General features: G+C 41.6%; 3 protein-coding genes across 5 annotated transcripts; 1 reads left to right on the forward strand and 2 right to left on the reverse strand.

The window, feature by feature from the left end:
- Positions 1-297: 297 nt before the first annotated feature.
- Positions 298-3,664, reverse strand: LOC133899146 (heterogeneous nuclear ribonucleoprotein 1-like). 2 transcript variants are annotated; one of them, XM_062340101.1, is made up of 6 exons: positions 3,525-3,664; positions 3,363-3,403; positions 2,355-2,518; positions 1,551-1,656; positions 1,298-1,467; positions 298-1,083 (listed from the first exon to the last, which is right to left on the reverse strand). In XM_062340101.1, exons 1-6 carry the CDS (start codon positions 3,584-3,586, stop codon positions 547-549), a joined length of 1,080 nt encoding a protein of 359 aa, XP_062196085.1. In that variant the 5' UTR covers positions 3,587-3,664; the 3' UTR covers positions 298-546. The 2 variants fall into 2 exon arrangements, with proteins under 2 accessions (XP_062196085.1, XP_062196086.1); XM_062340102.1 differs by lacking the exons at positions 3,363-3,403; positions 3,525-3,664 and having other exon boundaries at positions 1,262-1,467; positions 1,551-1,681; positions 2,355-2,446.
- A 3,481-nt stretch (positions 3,665-7,145) lies between these two features.
- LOC133899753 (C2 and GRAM domain-containing protein At1g03370-like) lies at positions 7,146-14,020 on the forward strand. 2 transcript variants are annotated; one of them, XM_062340815.1, is made up of 9 exons: positions 7,146-8,203; positions 8,425-9,798; positions 10,219-10,401; positions 10,573-10,856; positions 10,940-11,056; positions 11,549-11,805; positions 12,029-12,206; positions 12,335-12,607; positions 13,416-14,020. In XM_062340815.1, exons 1-9 carry the CDS (start codon positions 7,855-7,857, stop codon positions 13,608-13,610), a joined length of 3,210 nt encoding a protein of 1,069 aa, XP_062196799.1. In that variant the 5' UTR covers positions 7,146-7,854; the 3' UTR covers positions 13,611-14,020. The 2 variants fall into 2 exon arrangements, with proteins under 2 accessions (XP_062196799.1, XP_062196800.1); XM_062340816.1 differs by having other exon boundaries at positions 10,708-10,856.
- Positions 14,021-15,296: 1,276 nt separating this feature from the next.
- Positions 15,297-16,264, reverse strand: LOC133899755 (probable E3 ubiquitin-protein ligase XERICO). The gene has a single exon (XM_062340817.1). It carries the CDS (start codon positions 16,094-16,096, stop codon positions 15,599-15,601), a length of 498 nt encoding a protein of 165 aa, XP_062196801.1. The 5' UTR covers positions 16,097-16,264; the 3' UTR covers positions 15,297-15,598.
- Between the last annotated feature and the right edge of the window lie 852 nt (positions 16,265-17,116).

Here is a 17,116-nt window from a genome sequence, read left to right on the forward strand (position 1 = left end):
CAATTAGATTGCAAATCCGATAAACGTTTTAAAAAATAATATCATTTAAAACGTACTAACAAAAAAATGCATTTACTCTAACTAATCAAAATGTACCACATCAATAAGTATTCCCATTATATAGCCATCCCATCTAACTTGCCCTCCAACCAAACAGCTCAAAATACTAAATGGCCATCTCTCATCCAGGGAAATCACTCTAACCAAACACATCCTAAGTGATGGAGACTAACCCTCCTAATGCCTTAGTCAGTTGCTAATCTGCTCCCAGAGGTATACATACATAGTAGATTAAACTATCGCAACACCAGAATTCTATATTATGCTAAACAAAACCGTAAATGTAACATCTAGTGTCAAGTCTGGACACTACATAATATCTGATAAATGTTAAAGCTCAGGTGAACTAGAAAACTTTTTACACAATATTGAGTTGGGTTCGATCCTTCAAGGCAGCTCTCCTAGCATGCTGGGTATCCTCCAGTGACAGGCAGCAAACATGAAGAGAAGATTAAGCTGGGTTTAATCCTTCAAGGGAACTTCTTATCATCCATAAGGCTGATATCGGCCTGACCTACCAGTAAAACTCCCCCTATTCCTGTCAGGTGTGCTACCAGATCCAAAACTACCTAGAGCGGAATCATATGCCCCACCGTAGACGGAACCACCAAAGGCAGAACTACCAAGGCCACCAAAGCTCTCATCAGCACCACCGGGTCTATAGCCACTTAAGTCCCCACCAGCATAAGCTCCATGAAAACCTCCATATAACCCTAAGCGATTAGGGTAACCAAATGATGACGCGTCTCCATAACCCCCTATTCCAGGATAGTACCGACCATATCCACCGCCAAATTCACCTAACCCACCATAGCTGCCAAGCCTACCGCCGAAATCTTCATCTCTCCTATAAGGATCAAATCCACCACCCCTGTAATTGACATAAACACTCGCCAATCCACCATAGTTATCAGCAGAAGGATGATCCCTAGAGTCACTATCATATGCTGACCTAGAATTTCTACCATGCACTAATGGTGGTGGATTTGAGGATTTCTTTGGTTCTGCTTTCTTGATCTCCACCTACAAACAAAGCAAATGACCTAAGCCCTGTCAAATAACCTATGGGGCTTTTCTATCAATTAAGCATGATGTTCCATGAAATTAGCACAGTTGCTGACTTGAATAGAAGAATGCATTTTCTATCTGTAGATATTACTTTACATATTTTGCACCATAAGTACACAGTGGAGGGGATAACCATTTGTGGCATTTCTTCAATGAACTGCAGACTCACCTTTGAATCAGCAAGATCAATCATATTTCCATTTGCTAACAAATCATTTACAACTTGCTCAGAAGCAAAAACTATAAATCCAAAGCCTCGAGAGCGTTTTGTTTCATGATCACGCATAATCTGGTGGTCTACCACAGACCCATATTTTACAAAGAAATTCTTGAAATCATCTGATCAAGCAAACAGATGGAAGGATCATCAGCAAGAATCAATGTAAAATAAATCTGATCATCATATGCCACACTGATACCACCTTCTGTTAGTGATGAGGGAAGCCCACCAACAAATATCTTTTTAGTCTTGAAATCCTTAGAGCTAGATTGCACCGATCCTTTCGGTATGGTTCTCTTAATCTCAACCTGGAATAAACAAAAGACAATACAACTAAGTAACAGTCAGCTGTGAACATGAGGGGGTTGCAGAAATAAATAGGTGATGCATGAGGTGTGGTCAACAAATGAAACTTCAGATCAAAAGTTGAGGAATGGGAAACACATTTGCAATAACTCCATCTAGTAACACGAGCAAATTAACAGAATAGTAAAACTGATCCCAAATTGCATCAGAAACACCATTAATAGTTTGCAAATCCAGCATTGGAAGACAACATACATTAACATGCTAAATGCTTGAACTAACCAAGCAATCAACAGTTAAACGTAGTCACTGTAGAAACGCTCATGATTGTTTAAAATGCATTCACAACTAGATAACCAAAAAAAACATTGCACTTAGAAGTGAGAAGTCTCAATAAACATCAGAAAAAGAATGAAAATCTAGGCACTTGAATCGCAAGGTCTAAATTCACATTTAAACAAAGGATAATTAGTCTAAACAATATGATAAAAAATTTGATGTTATATAAAGATTTTGTAATTGACCTGAATGTTAAGCCACTTCATCTAGAGTGGGAATGTGGAATCTTGACAATGAATACAGAAGAACACATATATATAGGGTGCAGGCATTAACAGTGCAAATATAAGAACTGAAGCGAGAACTAACAAAAATGAAGCAACTCAACTCCTAAGTGGTGATACTGAGAAACACAACTTACTTGCTTCCCATTGATGACATGAATGTCCTCTATCACTTTATCAACAACAGCAGGGTTAGAGTATGTAATGAAGCCAAAACCCCGTGGCTGAGATATGTACCTATCTTTCATTATTACTGAATCAACTATTTCTCCATACTGGCCAAAATGCCTCACAAACATAGATGCTATGGAAAATAGCATCGAACAAATTAGTTGCACCAAAGTAGAGTTAATCTGAGAATCTATTAATCCTGCAATTCACTAGTGTTCATGACATAACTCCAACATCAGACTAGTGAAGAGATAATATATAGAAAGGAAAAGGCACAAATGGCAAGACAATTGATAGAGTTACAGTGCAACAGATACATGAGCTAATGCATAATGCATCATGCCATACTCTGTGCACTAATCCCCATGGACCAGTCTTAACCCTCTAGCCTCATTAAGTAAAACTGGAATCTCATCATTTGCAACGAAAATGAACAGAATGATTTACAAAGGCCAGGTACAAATCAACAGGCGTTTACATTGGGTGTTACCAATTAACAGAGTTAGGCATTATGCATTATGTACATCAGTGATGGACCAGAATACAGACAAAACAAGATCTTCATCAGGCAAAAATGCAGATATGGCTAACAGGGTCGGTTGTGACTAAAAAAAATCAGCTATCACAGTACACAAGAATCAGAATGTTGTTGTGTCAGTGCAGAGTGCACAACTCAGAGTGATCACAAGCCACAACACGGTTCGGAATCCATACTAAGCACAAAACATCAGTGTAAATTTTCGTACGCTGTAATTAACAAATACGCCTAAGGCACAGTATCATCGCAACAATGCAGTGAAAAAAATACCACCTATCCAGATACCAACGGAATACCGTACAAGCATACCGTGTTGTAAAAAAAAAAAAAAAACCACAATCATACAACTGAACGACAATGGGATCTCCCAATCCAACACAGATTAAGTGAGGTACCGCGCACCAACAGCATAAATAGAAGGGGTCAAGTGAGGTACCGTCTGTGGTGTCCCGCGGGAGCCCCCCGACGAAAATCTTCCTGCAAACCCAAATCAACCCCAACCAATCAGAGAGGTAAACCGAGATCGGCCGTAACCTCGCGAGGAGAGAGAGTGAGAGAGGGAGAGGGAGAGAGAGAGAGGAGGGCGGAGGATCCTTACCCCAGGCTGCCGCTTCCGCCGCCGCCCGCGTGCCCCTTGGGTCTTGGCTCCGCCTTCCCCATGGCCGTGCTAGGGTTCCGTGCCTCCGTGCGCCCTTGCGGTTTGGCTCCCTGAAATCGCGCGTGCGCTCGAACGATGTCGATGACTCGATTGGCGCGTGCGGCGTGAACTTTTTTATTTTTATATTTCTTAAATCGAAAAATAGTAAAAATAGGCATATATTTTGAAAAATCGAACATCTACAGTTCTACACTATTATCGCCCTTCCAACCAACTTTCTAACGAGCTACATGTTAAAAAAATACAAAATTTTTATGTCCTCAAAATTTAAAACACTATGAAATAATTATAAAAAAATTAAAAAAAATTATGGTGCAAAAGATGATATAATCTAGCTCTTAAGAAATTTCAACTTAAATAATTACTTGTATAATGAGAAACAAAAAAGATAATTTTTATTATACAATGAAATTTATCTTCTTTTTCCTTATCTTGCAGATCATATTTTTATCATTTTTCTAAAAGCTAGATCATACTAGGATCCTCTATATCACTAATTTTTTAAACTATTTCGATAATAATTTGAATTTTAAGACCACTATAACACATAAGTTTTTTTATTTTTAAACTCGTCGTCCATATGACTTTTCAACGGGTGATATAAGTTTGATGTACGATTTTTAAGAATAGACGTTTATTTTTATAATTTTTCGATTTAAGAAATATAAAAATAAAAAGTTCTGTGCCGCGTGCGTACTTGGGCCGGGCTCATTTTTATGGGCCGTGCACCCGCCAGGCCCGAACCGCTAGCGGCTGGCGAAATGATGACGTGGGCCGCTCTATAATTTTGGTCACTTTTGGGCCCACACCCACGAGTCACTTAGCTTTTGATGGAGCGCGCTATTTCGGCCTGCACACTGTCTTCATTTCTTCAAACCTGCAGGTTGTGTGATTGGGCAGCTGGCATTGTCATGGTTTGCAAAAGTACTACCATTTTTGTTTTTTTATTTCTTTTGACAAATTATACTTTCTTCAATTTGATGTTTGATATAACGATTACGTAGAAAAGAATCTTTTACTAGGCACGACAAAAAAAGCTATAAAAATCGGAGCAGTTGCCATGTCAAACTAGTTCCATGTCTCTCGTGCTTCTCACATTCACAACGATTTTGAATAAGAGAGCTGAGGTACCATGTTGTCAATCCAAGGGAGTTGGGGGTCTACTGCTTTGCACCCAATAGAAGTCCCTCTGAACCGTTCTCTAAAACAATCTTTTTTGTTATGGATGTGAGAGAAAGAAGAAAAGAGAGAAGAAAAGAAAGATGAAGAGGAAGAAAGAGAGAGATGGGGTTGATGAGCTCTCTACTTGTTCCTCTGCATTCGCAACTGCATGTTGTGGGCTCCGGAGTATATTGAAACTATGACCCTAGTTTAATGGAATGAAATATTTTACCTTAGATTTTAGTTATGTTATGAATTAAATATCAAGAATTTGCATCCAGAACCTTCGAAAACACGAATTCAATATGTTAGTTGCGCACGACATTGTTGGCTACGTGCACAGTGAATTCTTAATCTTTTTATATATTCCAATCATTACGTGCAATGAATCCCGACGATGGGCAGCTGTGGTCAAACACATTGATCCACTAATCACATTTTCTTGCTCGGCTAAGGCAGCTTCCTTGGAGTAGCCGCAGCATAAACTATCACACAACTGGAATTTGAGATGTGATAATTCTAGTAAACAATGTCACCCCAGACATACTATAAATACATGTCAAAGGAGAATCAATTTATCAGCGGCGGATCCAGCAAAAGGTTGCCGGCTCTATGGACAGGAATGAGAGAAAGTAGAGAGAAGAGGGAGATGAAGAACAAGAGAGAGGCTTAGGGAGGAGATGAGCTCTTCCTAGCATGATCTGGATATTTTGACTTCACAATGGTGAAATCAGAGATAGAATAATACGTTGTGAAGGACGCTACAATAATATTAAGGTAAACAATAATACTATAATGTTGCATCTTGTATATTTAAGATTGAACAAATCATAATATTTTAAAGTTACCATAACTTTAGATTTTCTAAAGTCTGAGGATCCCGATTCCCCTAGACTCCATCCTGCTTCCGCCACTTCAACGTACGAAACCGAATTGTTATTTGACAAATGCATTTGCGCAAAAATTGGAAAAGGGCAGCATTTCCCATGTCAACGCGAAATAATTTTGCTGGTTGGATCTAGCCAGTTCCGCTCATTCTCCTTCATATCCATTTTCAGACAAAAAAACGTCATTGTGATTGATGGCTGCAGTTTTAGCTTATCAAACATTTTGTTTGGCTTTCATGTACCTCAATTGTTTATACACCATAGTCAGTAGTAAGCTTTTGCAGCGCTTTACCAAAATTTGGCTTCGAGAAACGATCGCAGAATCTGGACAAAGCTGCCCAATATGACGAGGCAAGTTTTACCCCGTGCGTACCAAACCGAAAAGAAATGGGATTGTTACAACTTGCCCGGATGCTTTCTCACTTGATTTTTGCATTCTCTCTCCACCCTACACTCCGGCTGTCTACTTCACCTCCGGCGAGCCTCTAGGGTTAGGGTTTTGGGATTTTGGGGTTAAGGCTTCGACGAGGGCAAGCAACAGCCAAGGATTAGGGTTTCATGGTTGTTAGGGCTGGATGTTGCTGCCGAACTTAGAAAGGGGACTGGGGAGGTAGGTAGGCATGGCGGAGGAGGCGAGCGTAGGGGTGGGATGGTGAGGTGGCGGTGACGTCGTCGGTCGTTGGCTATGGAGGAATTCCGATGGATTAACGCCAGGGCGGAGGCGTCAAGCCGTGCTTGGTTAGCGCGGCAGGGGACGACGGGAGCAGATTGGCGACGGGAGCCGTCGAGAGACAGGGGTGTCGGGGCGAGATTGTTGCAGGCAGCAGGAGGTGGGGGCCGTTTGGAGGTTAAAGATGATATCGGATTGTCCGATCATAAGATTTAACAGCAAAGAATTCGGTGAGAAGTAACTATGATTCATCTGGGTAAGAGGTAGACAGCGTCAAAAGAAAAGACCTTGGGTGTCAAATAAGGCTTACCAACATGGCAAGAACAGGACATCAAATCTGGTCAAAACTCCAAATTCGTTTGCATCGAACCCAGACAAGCCTGGAATCCTTTGAAATCTGCCAATTTACTGAAGTTTTGGCTCTTGTTATCGACATCAGATCAGACGCGCTCTATAGATTTTGTTTTTTTTTACACAAAACAAGGCGGAAAATTAGTCAGTTATAGAAAACCTGACAAATTTCTTCCAAAGCTCCGCAGTTTCAAAAGAGGAGAAATATGATTATGTCTACCTTTAATAATATATCCAAAATTAATTATATTTTATAGTTTGTAACAAAATAATCAATCTTTGACTTGCGACGGTGGGATCCGGATCCCCTGCCGCCAGAGCTATGAAGTCACGAATGAACAGTAAAGTGTGGGTAGGGGAACAGTTTTATATCAGTTACTGTAGCAAAAGTACTATTCCGTTAATTTACTGTGCCGATTTTACTGTTCCTAACAGTACATCTGATCCATCCATCACGATCCACGGTCCGCAGAGGATCCGATTCCGCGACGGCGACCCCCCAAACGCGGGGAAGGTCCGAGACCAGACTACCAGAGGGGGAGAAGAGAAGACAACACGCGACGCCGAATCGAATCGGGGAAAAAAAAGCGGAGGCGCCTGCTAAGAACGGCGGATCGGCTAGCGTACGCATCACCAGGGCGTTGCCTTCCCCCGCCTCGCTTTCCAATTTGTTTTGTGTGTCGTTGGCGAAATCTCGCTCTCCATGTGGGGAGGCTTTGACTTGATCAAACCAAGAACACGCCTTTGAGCCGCATAATGCTCCAATACTCTACCGGTTTCTAAGTCCCGTCGCCGTTTACTTCCATCATTTGGTTTCATATTCCAGCAACTCGCGTGCGTGTGCCTCTTCTTACCTGTTCTTGCTCTCGTCTCGCTACGTGTAAATCTGATCTGCTTGTGTCTCAAGATCGTTGGGGCTGCGTGAGTTGAAGTCGGAGTTGGCAATGGCCAGGGAAGAAGCGAGTATTTGATCTGACTTCCAGAGAGTTATTGCTGCTTTGGTGTTGGGATTGGGCAGATTGGAGAGAGCGGTTGGTATCTTGGCTGATTTCTTGGGGGTAGCTACTGTTTTCTCGGATTGAAAAGGAATGATCTTTTGATCGATTTCTGCTCATATCTTGGTGATTCTTTTTCTTGTCAACTTGGGGATTTGTCTGAAGTGGAGTTCTTTGGTTAGGTGTGGGTTGAGACCTGAGAAGAGATGAGGCTGTCTGTTCGTGTGATCGAAGCCCGCAACCTGCGGGCCATGGATTCCAACGGGTTCAGTGATCCTTATGTGAAGCTGCAGCTCGGGAAGCAGCGGTTCAAGACCAAAGTGGTCAAGATGAACCTGAACCCGACTTGGGATCAGGAGTTCACTTTCCTCGTCGGCGATGTTAGGGATGTGCTCAAGTTCTATGTCTATGACGAGGACATGCTCGGGATGGATGACTTCCTTGGGCAGATGAGGGTGTCATTAGAGGATGTACTGGCTGCCGAGAACTTCTCGCTTGGTACCCGGTGGTACCAGCTTCTTCCGAAGGGAAAAACTGACAAGGTGGTCGATTGTGGTAATTTCTCTAGTTCTTTTGCTCATTGATGTTTGTTATGTGAAATCATGCTTCTTGCTTTTGTTCGTGCGATTTCAGTGTTTAACTTTCTGAATTGCATCATTTTACTGGTTACTACTATCTTGCTAGTTGCTATGAACTAGACACGCATGGATTCTAGTTATTTTTGTTTCTGGAAAATGTGATTACTCACTGTCTTTTTGTTTGGTTCCACCCTGCAGGAAAGATTTGTGTCTCAATATCTTTAGAAACAGCTGGAGCCACACGATCATGGTCTGATGATTTTGCAGCTGAATTAACTGATATACAGAGAGACTATTCATTGTCAAGTCAAAGCACAGAAGTATCTGTCACATTAGCTTATCAAGAAAGTGAAATTTCTAAAGAAGATAATATCAGTGGGGATTATGATGGAGCTGAAGTCCCTGCAGAAGATAAATGTAGAGAACGTGCTGACAGAAATCTAGCTGCTTCAGAGGCCAAATCTAATGGGATTCATAATGCACCTTTGAATGGAGCTGAGACTTCTGAAACAGATAAGCCTGATAAGCCATCATTTGTTGATCGTGTCTGTCAAATATTTGCTAGAAAAAATGTTGATGCGGTGCCAACATCCTCCGTGAATACTAAGGCTTCAGAAGAAGTTCAAGAAGAAACAACAGTATATGAGGATCCTGTAAGCCAAAATAATTGTGTGTCTCCAGAGACACCATTTGATGAACTACTGAATTTTTTTGAATCGAGGCATGAAGGAGCTGAGATGCCTGTAAATTTACAAGGCATTCTTATCAATCAGTCATATCTTGCCTCACCTAGTGATCTGAATAACCTTCTCTTCTCACCAGACTCAAATTTTCGACAAACAGTGATCGAGCTTCAGAGTTGTACTGATTTCAAAACTGAACCCTGGAGAGTCGATAATGATGGGGAGTCCTTGAAGAGAGTGATAACTTATACAACTGCACCTTCGAAATTGGTTAAAGCCGTTCGAGCAACAGAGGAACAATCTTATTTGAAGGCTGATGGAAAAGAGTATTCAGTTTTATTAAGTGTTAGCACTCCTGATGTTCCTTGCGGTACTTATTTTCGGACAGAAATTCTTTTTCGTATTATGCCAGGCCCTGAACTTGACTCTGAACAGCAGACATCACACTTGGTAATTTCTTGGCGCATGAATTTTCTTCAAAGTACTATGATGAAAGGTATGATAGAAAATGGAGCAAGACAAGGCTTGGAGCAAAATTATGCACAGTTTTTGGATTTACTATCACAGAAGGTCAAGCCTATTGATGTAGAAGATGCTGGGTCTGATAAGGAACAGGTCTTAGCTTCGTTGCAAGGGGGGCAGGAATCTGATTGGAGGATAGCATTTGTATACTTCTTCAACTTTGGTGTCTTATCCTCTATTTTTGTGGTTCTCTATACTACTCTGCATGTTTTACGAGTGAATTCAAGTGTAGTTCAAGGGTTTGAGTTTCCAGGATTAGATCTTCCAGATTCTCTCAGTGAAATTATAATGGGTGGCCTGTTATTTCTTCAAGTACAGCACATTTTTAAGAAAATTACGTGCTTTGTTCAGGCAAGGGACCAAAAAGGTATATTTCTTTTATCTTTCATGCCATTTCATTCCACCTCTAGTATGAGTATCAGAATATGTACTTAAAGCAAGCTCCTCTTAAATGAAATATTTTCCTGATTTGTTTCAGTAGTAAAACAGGAAAGCTCAGGTACCCTTTGTGTTTATCTTGAATTGTGTAAAAATGAACCAATGAATATTCCCTACTTATCTGACATCATAATGCTATAAGAGTGGAGCTTCTAAGTTTGGCTGCAAAAGAAATCAAGAAACTTCAGCTTGTACAGTTTTGTTCTCAAAACAATATGCAACTAGCACCCTAATCCTCTGAGGAAAAACACTACAATAATATGGCTTGCATTTCTTGCTGTGTTCTATTGGATTTTATATGCATGAATGCAATTATGCCACTATCGCGTTAATATTGTCCCTCATGTAGTTGGTGACCATGGTGTGAAAGCACAAGGTGATGGATGGTTGTTAACGGCTGCTTTAATCGAGGGAACCAAATTGGCTCCAGTCGATGCTACTGGGTTCTCTGATCCTTATGTGGTATTTACTTGCAATGGTAAAACAAAAACAAGTTCAATCAAGTTCCAAACACTGGAACCTCAGTGGAACGGTATGTGCTTTGTGCTACAGTTTCTGGTTTTTTTATGTAACCTTTTTTATTTTGTTCCATAACTACATATCACTAAGAAATGATAAATTTTGATTCCACTCTTAGAAACATTATGTGTTTTATGATAAATCACGCAACAGGTAACTAAACTTATCTTGCTAAATTATGCAGAAATCTTTGAATTTGATGCCATGGAGGATCCTCCATCGGTGATGAACGTACATGTATATGATTTTGATGGACCTTTTGACGAAGTTACCTCCCTTGGACATGCTGAAATTAACTTTGTAAAATCAAACTTGTCAGAGTTAGCTGATGTATGGATTCCTCTCCAAGGTAACTTGGCTCAGTCTTGGCAGTCAAAGTTGCACCTAAGAATTTTTTTGAACAACTCAAAGGGAACTGGTATGGTCACTGAATATCTGAGCAAAATGGAGAAGGAGGTTGGTAAGAAGGTGAGAATATTCCCTTTTTTTCCCTAGGCTATAAAATGTTACCATGTGATTTCCCCCAGTCTGATTTGGGTAACTGTTGCCAGATGACGTTGAGGTCTCCTCGGACAAATACAGCATTCCAGGAGCTCTTCTCTCTGCCAGCAGAAGAATTTCTCATCAGCAGTTTTACCTGCTACTTGAAGCGGAAATTGCCTACACAGGTAATCTTTTAACTGGACTTACATATACGCTTAAATTATAGTTCTTTATTTAAAAAAATTGCACACCCTATTCATAACTATATACGAAGGAATGCTGGATGCTGATATGGAAATCTCCATCAGTCTTGATGTGTGCACATTTGGTGAACTGTGGACATCTGATATAGCTGATTCTTACATTTGTACTGAAAATTTGAGTATTTTCAGGAACTTTTTACATGCAATCACAGCATTTTTGATTTCAAAATAGTAAACCAGCAGAAGATGTTATTCAGCAGTTGCTCCTGCATTGCTTTTATCAATACTCAATAGTTCTCTTTTGCTGAAATTATAGTACTTCCCATGCTATGTGAGTTATATGTTGGTATCTTTTAGATAGGGTTTGTTCAATTTATTAGATCTACTAATATGTATTCATATGTCCCCATTGGTTCTGAATAGCTTATTAACTGTCCAGTCGATTAACAAAGATTCTTCGACTTTTAATATCAGGGCCATCTTTTCTTATCACTGAGAACAATTGGCTTTTATTCAAGCATGTTTGGGCGGAAAACAAAATTTTTCTTTCTATGGGAGGATATTGAAGACATACAAGCAATACCTCAATCACTATCATCATGGAATCCATCCATTATAATAACTCTTCACAGAGGTCGAGGCATGGATGCAAAGCATGGTGCAAAGAGCATGGATAATGGAAAGCTTAAATTTCACCTGCAGTCTTTTGCATCATTTAGTGTGGCTAATAGGTAAACCTCCAGTTTCCTAAAACATATGGTGCTCTAGATCTTTCGTTTAGCTCCATTGAATTAAACCCCTTAAACGAACTTTCTGTCACTACTAACTGCCTGTTTAAATCATCAAATCTGGTTTAAATATCAGCATTGATCCGCACACTACATTGATTATTGAAATAACATTTTTCATGGTTTAATGGTTCTTGCCAGAATAAATATATTTTGTGCTTTGCAGGACAATAATGGCATTATGGAAAGCAAGATCTTTGAGCACAGAGCTTAAAGTACAGCTTGCTGAAGAGCAGTCCCAAGCTAACACCCTTCAGAGTGAGGACAGTGGAATATTTGTCGGTGTTGAGGATGCCAAGAGCCTTCAGACGACTGAGGTTTTCTCCTCAACCATTTCTACCAATGTAAGTTCAGTTAACTTCTACAGACAATGGCAATTTAAATATACACCTGAGCCTCTGCATGTTCATTAACTACCTATAATGCAGCCCATCACAAGAGTTTGAATTGACATACATGTGTCTCTTGCCAGATGATCTCGCTTATGGAGGTGTTTGAAGGAGGTTCATTGGAAATGAAAGTAATGGAGAAAGTTGGATGCCTCAAATACTCGGTTACACAGTGGGAATCAGATAAACCGCATGAGTATCAAAGACAGATTCATTACAAGTTTAGCAAGAAGTTGTCTCCTGTTGGAGGAGAAGTAACAGGAACTCAGCTAAAATCTCCTATGCTCAACAAGAAAGGGTGGATTATTGAAGAGGTGATGGAACTCCAAGGCGTCCTTCTTGGAGATTTCTTTACGGTATGTATACATACTTGAAACTTCTGCTCCCTGCCAATCTGGATGGAATTTGCATGCGCCCTTTTATTGTGCTTTGAAAATTGAAAGTCCCTCCTCTCTAGTGCTTTGGATTGTGACAGTTTGTCTGTTCATCTGTTGTCACTACTTATCACCTTGGAAGTGTAGTTGATCATGCCGTAGCAAAACAGAACCATGCTTATACTAGTGACTAGTGAGCAAAGATGAATTGGTAGTATGATCTGAATGTGACACCACCTAGAGAAAGCCAAGTCTATAACATTATTTTTGCTGTGGAAACTGGTGCCTAGCTTCATTGGCATGCCAAACTGTGGAAACTGTCTTGTAACAGAACTGCAACATCAGATTTACACAAATTAGTTAAAACTTTTGTGAGATAGTGTATTTGTTCGATTCTAAATTTTGCAGTCAATAAAGCACCAGCATTTTCGCGATACAAATTACATAGATCTATCCTCTGCAGATTAGAAATATAAAACAGTGTAAGTGGATAATCAGCAGCTGTAAGTTATCTGTTTGAGTACATGTTTGCCGTTGGGTCAATGGCATAATATTTTGTAATTATGTGCTGTAACATTTGTTCTGAGGGCTTAGGGATCTCCTACACTACTGGCACTTGGTAGCAAGGTGTGTAGCGGTTACTGTCTAATAGGTTATTTGGAGACAAAAATTAAGCAGCAGGCCCGTTTCTTCTATTCTGAGGAAAAATCAAACATGTCATGCTGACTATGTGCATATCACCAGAGCAAACGCTGTTTAAATTACCTGACATCCTTTCTTGTGCCTGCAGCTTCATATAAAGTACCAAATCGAGGACCTTGCTCCTAAGCAAAGGGCATGCAATGTTCAAGTCTCCCTTGGAATCGAATGGTCGAAGAGCACCAGGCATCAGAAACGAATCGAAAAGAATGTTCTTTCCAGTTCATCTGCTCGCCTAAAGGAGATGTTTAACCTAGCATCAAGGGAGGTCTCACATGCCAGATAGGAGTATTGATCTCACATCATCCCTGTGCATAATACTGAGTGATTGAACATTTCCTAACATCGGTATGACCCGCCCTGTGCATACATTGCTTGACTGAGATACACACGGACAGCAAGTCAACAACTGATTTTGAATCATATGAGGGTGCTGAATTATCTGTTTGTTGTAGCTGATCAAGTGTAGGCTGTATAGCTGAAAATTTACAGAGATTGCAGCATATAGATACCACCACACAAGTGCTAAAAGCACGAGGTCATGAATTCCTCAATAGGATAGCTCCATAGCTGTATGTTGTGGTTTCTAATTCTTTATGCTGTATCGACTTAGCTGGATTCATTGGTCACATGTTGAACTGTACAAAACTAGAAATAATTGATCCAATAATGTTCTGAAGTTTACAGACTGGGAAATACAGCATTTGTTTAATTCATCGGTCATACGTTTGTCTTCTGTGTCCTCAGTTCAGTACAGTGTTAAATAGAGATGGAGAAGGCGAAGGCTCAGATATTATCCGAACCAGACGAGACGTGACACCAAACAAACCTGCTGTGGCTTCAAGCCTAAAACAGACCACAGTACCAATATCCTTATCCACCCTGTGCATAGCAAAGTTGAGGCTCCAAGTCTCTCTCTCTGTGTGTCTCTGTCTCTCTCTCTCTCTGAATGTCCAACAGAACCGCTGTTGGACATTCAGACTTGCTGATGCCATTTGTCATCTCAAAGAAACCGGTGACATGTTTCAGTCCATATTAACGTGCAACGATCGATATATAATTCCTGCGAGAATTGAACTGTCTCATGCGAGGCGCGTTCGGATTTACGGAACCCTTTGCCTCAACCTGCTTCCTCCCCGCTCGTTCCCGTGCCTACCAAGTAGTGGCAACTATTACCGGATCCGGGTCATGCACCGGGGATGACACGCCGGATGGCGTCGGACGGCCGTGGCGGGGAGCCGGGATCGGTGTGCGAGGTTGGCCGGACGCATGCACGCACCACCGCTCGCGACGCGGACACGGCGGCGTGGGTGCGGCCCCGTCGGCGAGCGAGCGAGCGAGCGAGCACGCACCCCATGTGAACGAGACTAGTGCTCGCCGTGCCTTTCAGCGCCTTGTCTGCTCCCCAGCGGCAGATGCGTAGTAGAAGCAACGGACGGACGGGATGCCTCGCCTCCTCCCCAAAATATCAACCGTCCGTCCACCACTAGAACATTCCCCCCCTTTTTGTTACCATTTCTTCCCACAAGAAACGACTAAATTTCATTAAAAAAATTCTACTTCTTCTAATGCTTTTGATTAGAAGATGAATAGGTTGTGACAGATTTTAACAATTTTTATATGTACTCGATTAAATAGTTTATAATCAAAATTAGTGCTATGTCTCTTTTTCATCTTAATTGTTTGATTTTTTTAAATTTAAAAATAATAGACGTCACCGGTATTAAAAAATATTAATACACTATTATTTTTTTTATCTATAAGATGTATTATTATTTTTTTGTTTTCCAATTATTATTTTTTAAAAAAATTTCACCGTCATAATATCGCTGATGTTATAGATGACTGCTTCGGACTAAACAGACAGGAATTTCAGATTTTTACGAGTACGTGCAGGATTTTAGTAGTATAATAGTATGCTAGTACCACGCGCTTTTGGGAGATAAAATAAAGAAGGTATTTAAAGAGCGTAGAAAAAGAAAAAGGATCGGCGTTTTTTCCATCATGTTTTCTTTTCTTCTCATCTCTTCACTTTCGAAAAGCCTGTGCACAGCAGTTCAAGTGCTACACATCGCTCGGAGCACTCTGCGAATATTTACAAGATACATCAGCAAACACGAGCAAAGAAAAAAAGAAAGGAAAAAAGGGCACGAAATGGTAGGGAAAAAAGGGCGCTACTATTTGGGAGCACTAGAGCTAAATAAGCCTCCCAAATTCCTACGCGCACACGGCAGGGCCACACCGATCTGACCCGGTGGCAGGAGATCTCTCAATCTAAATCCGGGCGAGGCGGGGGGCGGGCGCCGACGAGGGGGCGTCGTCGGCGGCGGGGAGGAGGCGGAGGCGGCAGAGCGGGCAGGTGGTGTGGTCGTAGTCGAGCCAGGTCTCGAGGCAGGCGCGGTGGAAGAGGTGGCCGCAGGGGAGCCGGTTCACCATCGACTCCGGCTCGAACCGGGCGAGGCACACGCGGCAGTCGGCCGAGGCCCCGCCGCCGGCGCGGCGCCGCCCGAACCGTGACGGCCGGAACCTGCTCCGGAACCTCTCGGCAAGGGTCGGCCCAGCCGTGGCGGCCGCGGCCGCGATCGCCGTGAGCTGCTGCTGCTGCTGGTGGTGGTCGTCGCTGCCGTCCTCCCACGGCGCCGGCACGGCTAGGCCCAGGAACACCAGCGCCGCCCGCACCAGGCCCGCCAGGGTCGCGACTGACACCGCCGTGTTGTACAGGACGTAGGCCAGCAGGCTGTCCTTGGGCGCCGGCATGCTGGAGATTCCCATCTTCACCGTGGACGGTCAGGGCGGCGGCTGATCCGTGGAATTCCTCGGTTAATTGCGGAGCTCTTGGCGGATTTGGGGGCGAACTGGACCCGATTGCAATTAGGGGGTTTTCGGGGGAGGTGGCTGCGATGCGAGAAATGGGGATGGCAGTGGATTTCATTGGAAGGAGGTGGGGTGAGCTATTTATAGACGCTTCTGGGTTGGGTTGGGTTCGATCGGCTCAGTTTTCCCAGCGGTGCGGCGTAACGGTTAAGGTGCTGCTGCTTCACAGTTACCGTGGGAGGTTACTACGGTAATTTTTGTCTAACCCATATTTGTACCTCTGATTAAGTACCCGTGCTTTACAATAAAAACATAAATATTAGAGGTAGTAATATCAAACATAAATTTAAAATATGAAGATGTGAATACGTTATAGAAGCACTACCGAACGAATACGTCAGAAGCGATATCATAGTTTGATTTCAGATAGGTTCCAAAAAAAAAGTGAAAATTATATAAAATAGACCTCATATTCTTAGCTAGTAATAAGATGGGAAGGCTAGAAGACGAGAACAGATAGCAAAAATTGGTAAATTATTTAAAATTTAAAGATTTTTATTAGATATAAGAGTAGGAAGATGTAACACGAAAACCGATTCATAATTTATATATATCTCTGAAAATTGGAGTGATCCTCCTTTACACATATATTGTTAACAAATATATAAAAGCATAAAGTTTCTATAATTATCTTAGTGCGATTATTTGCTCTTAATTACAGTTGACAAATGGTTTGATAATAATGAGTGATCAGTCTACAAGTTTAACTTACCGATCGGCCGTCGATTACCGAGCTCGGGCGGTTATCGAAAATTCATTTGCTAAAATTTGAAATTTGATCAAAATTTTGTCAGAATCGCCTCTCGGACCGGTTACCGAGCGATTTTCTCGATTTATCGAGCGGTTTTCTCGAATTTTTTGCATTGTCGATAACCGCTCGGTTTTCTCGATTTTTCGAGTGGTTTTCTCGATTTTTAG

This window comes from Phragmites australis, chromosome 18 (assembly GCF_958298935.1).
Source record: "Phragmites australis chromosome 18, lpPhrAust1.1, whole genome shotgun sequence".
NCBI classification, from domain to species: Eukaryota; Viridiplantae; Streptophyta; class Magnoliopsida; order Poales; family Poaceae; genus Phragmites; species Phragmites australis.

Bases quoted from the DNA above. Each gene is read 5' to 3' on its own strand.
- LOC133899146 (XM_062340101.1), bottom strand. From the start codon at position 3,586: ATGGGGAAGGCGGAGCCAAGACCCAAGGGGCACGCGGGCGGCGGCGGA. The intron at 3,404-3,524 runs GTAAGGATCCTC...TTGGGTTTGCAG, and splicing joins GGCGGAAGCGGCAGCCTGGG to GAAGATTTTCGTCGGGGGGC. The intron at 1,468-1,550 runs GTGGTATCAGTG...TTGCTTGATCAG, and splicing joins TCCCTCATCACTAACAGAAG to ATGATTTCAAGAATTTCTTT.
- LOC133899753 (XM_062340815.1), top strand. From the start codon at position 7,855: ATGAGGCTGTCTGTTCGTGTGATCGAAGCCCGCAACCTGCGGGCCATG. The intron at 8,204-8,424 runs GTAATTTCTCTA...TCCACCCTGCAG, and splicing joins TGACAAGGTGGTCGATTGTG to GAAAGATTTGTGTCTCAATA. The intron at 12,207-12,334 runs GTAAGTTCAGTT...GTCTCTTGCCAG, and splicing joins CCTCAACCATTTCTACCAAT to ATGATCTCGCTTATGGAGGT.
- LOC133899755 (XM_062340817.1), bottom strand. From the start codon at position 16,096: ATGGGAATCTCCAGCATGCCGGCGCCCAAGGACAGCCTGCTGGCCTAC.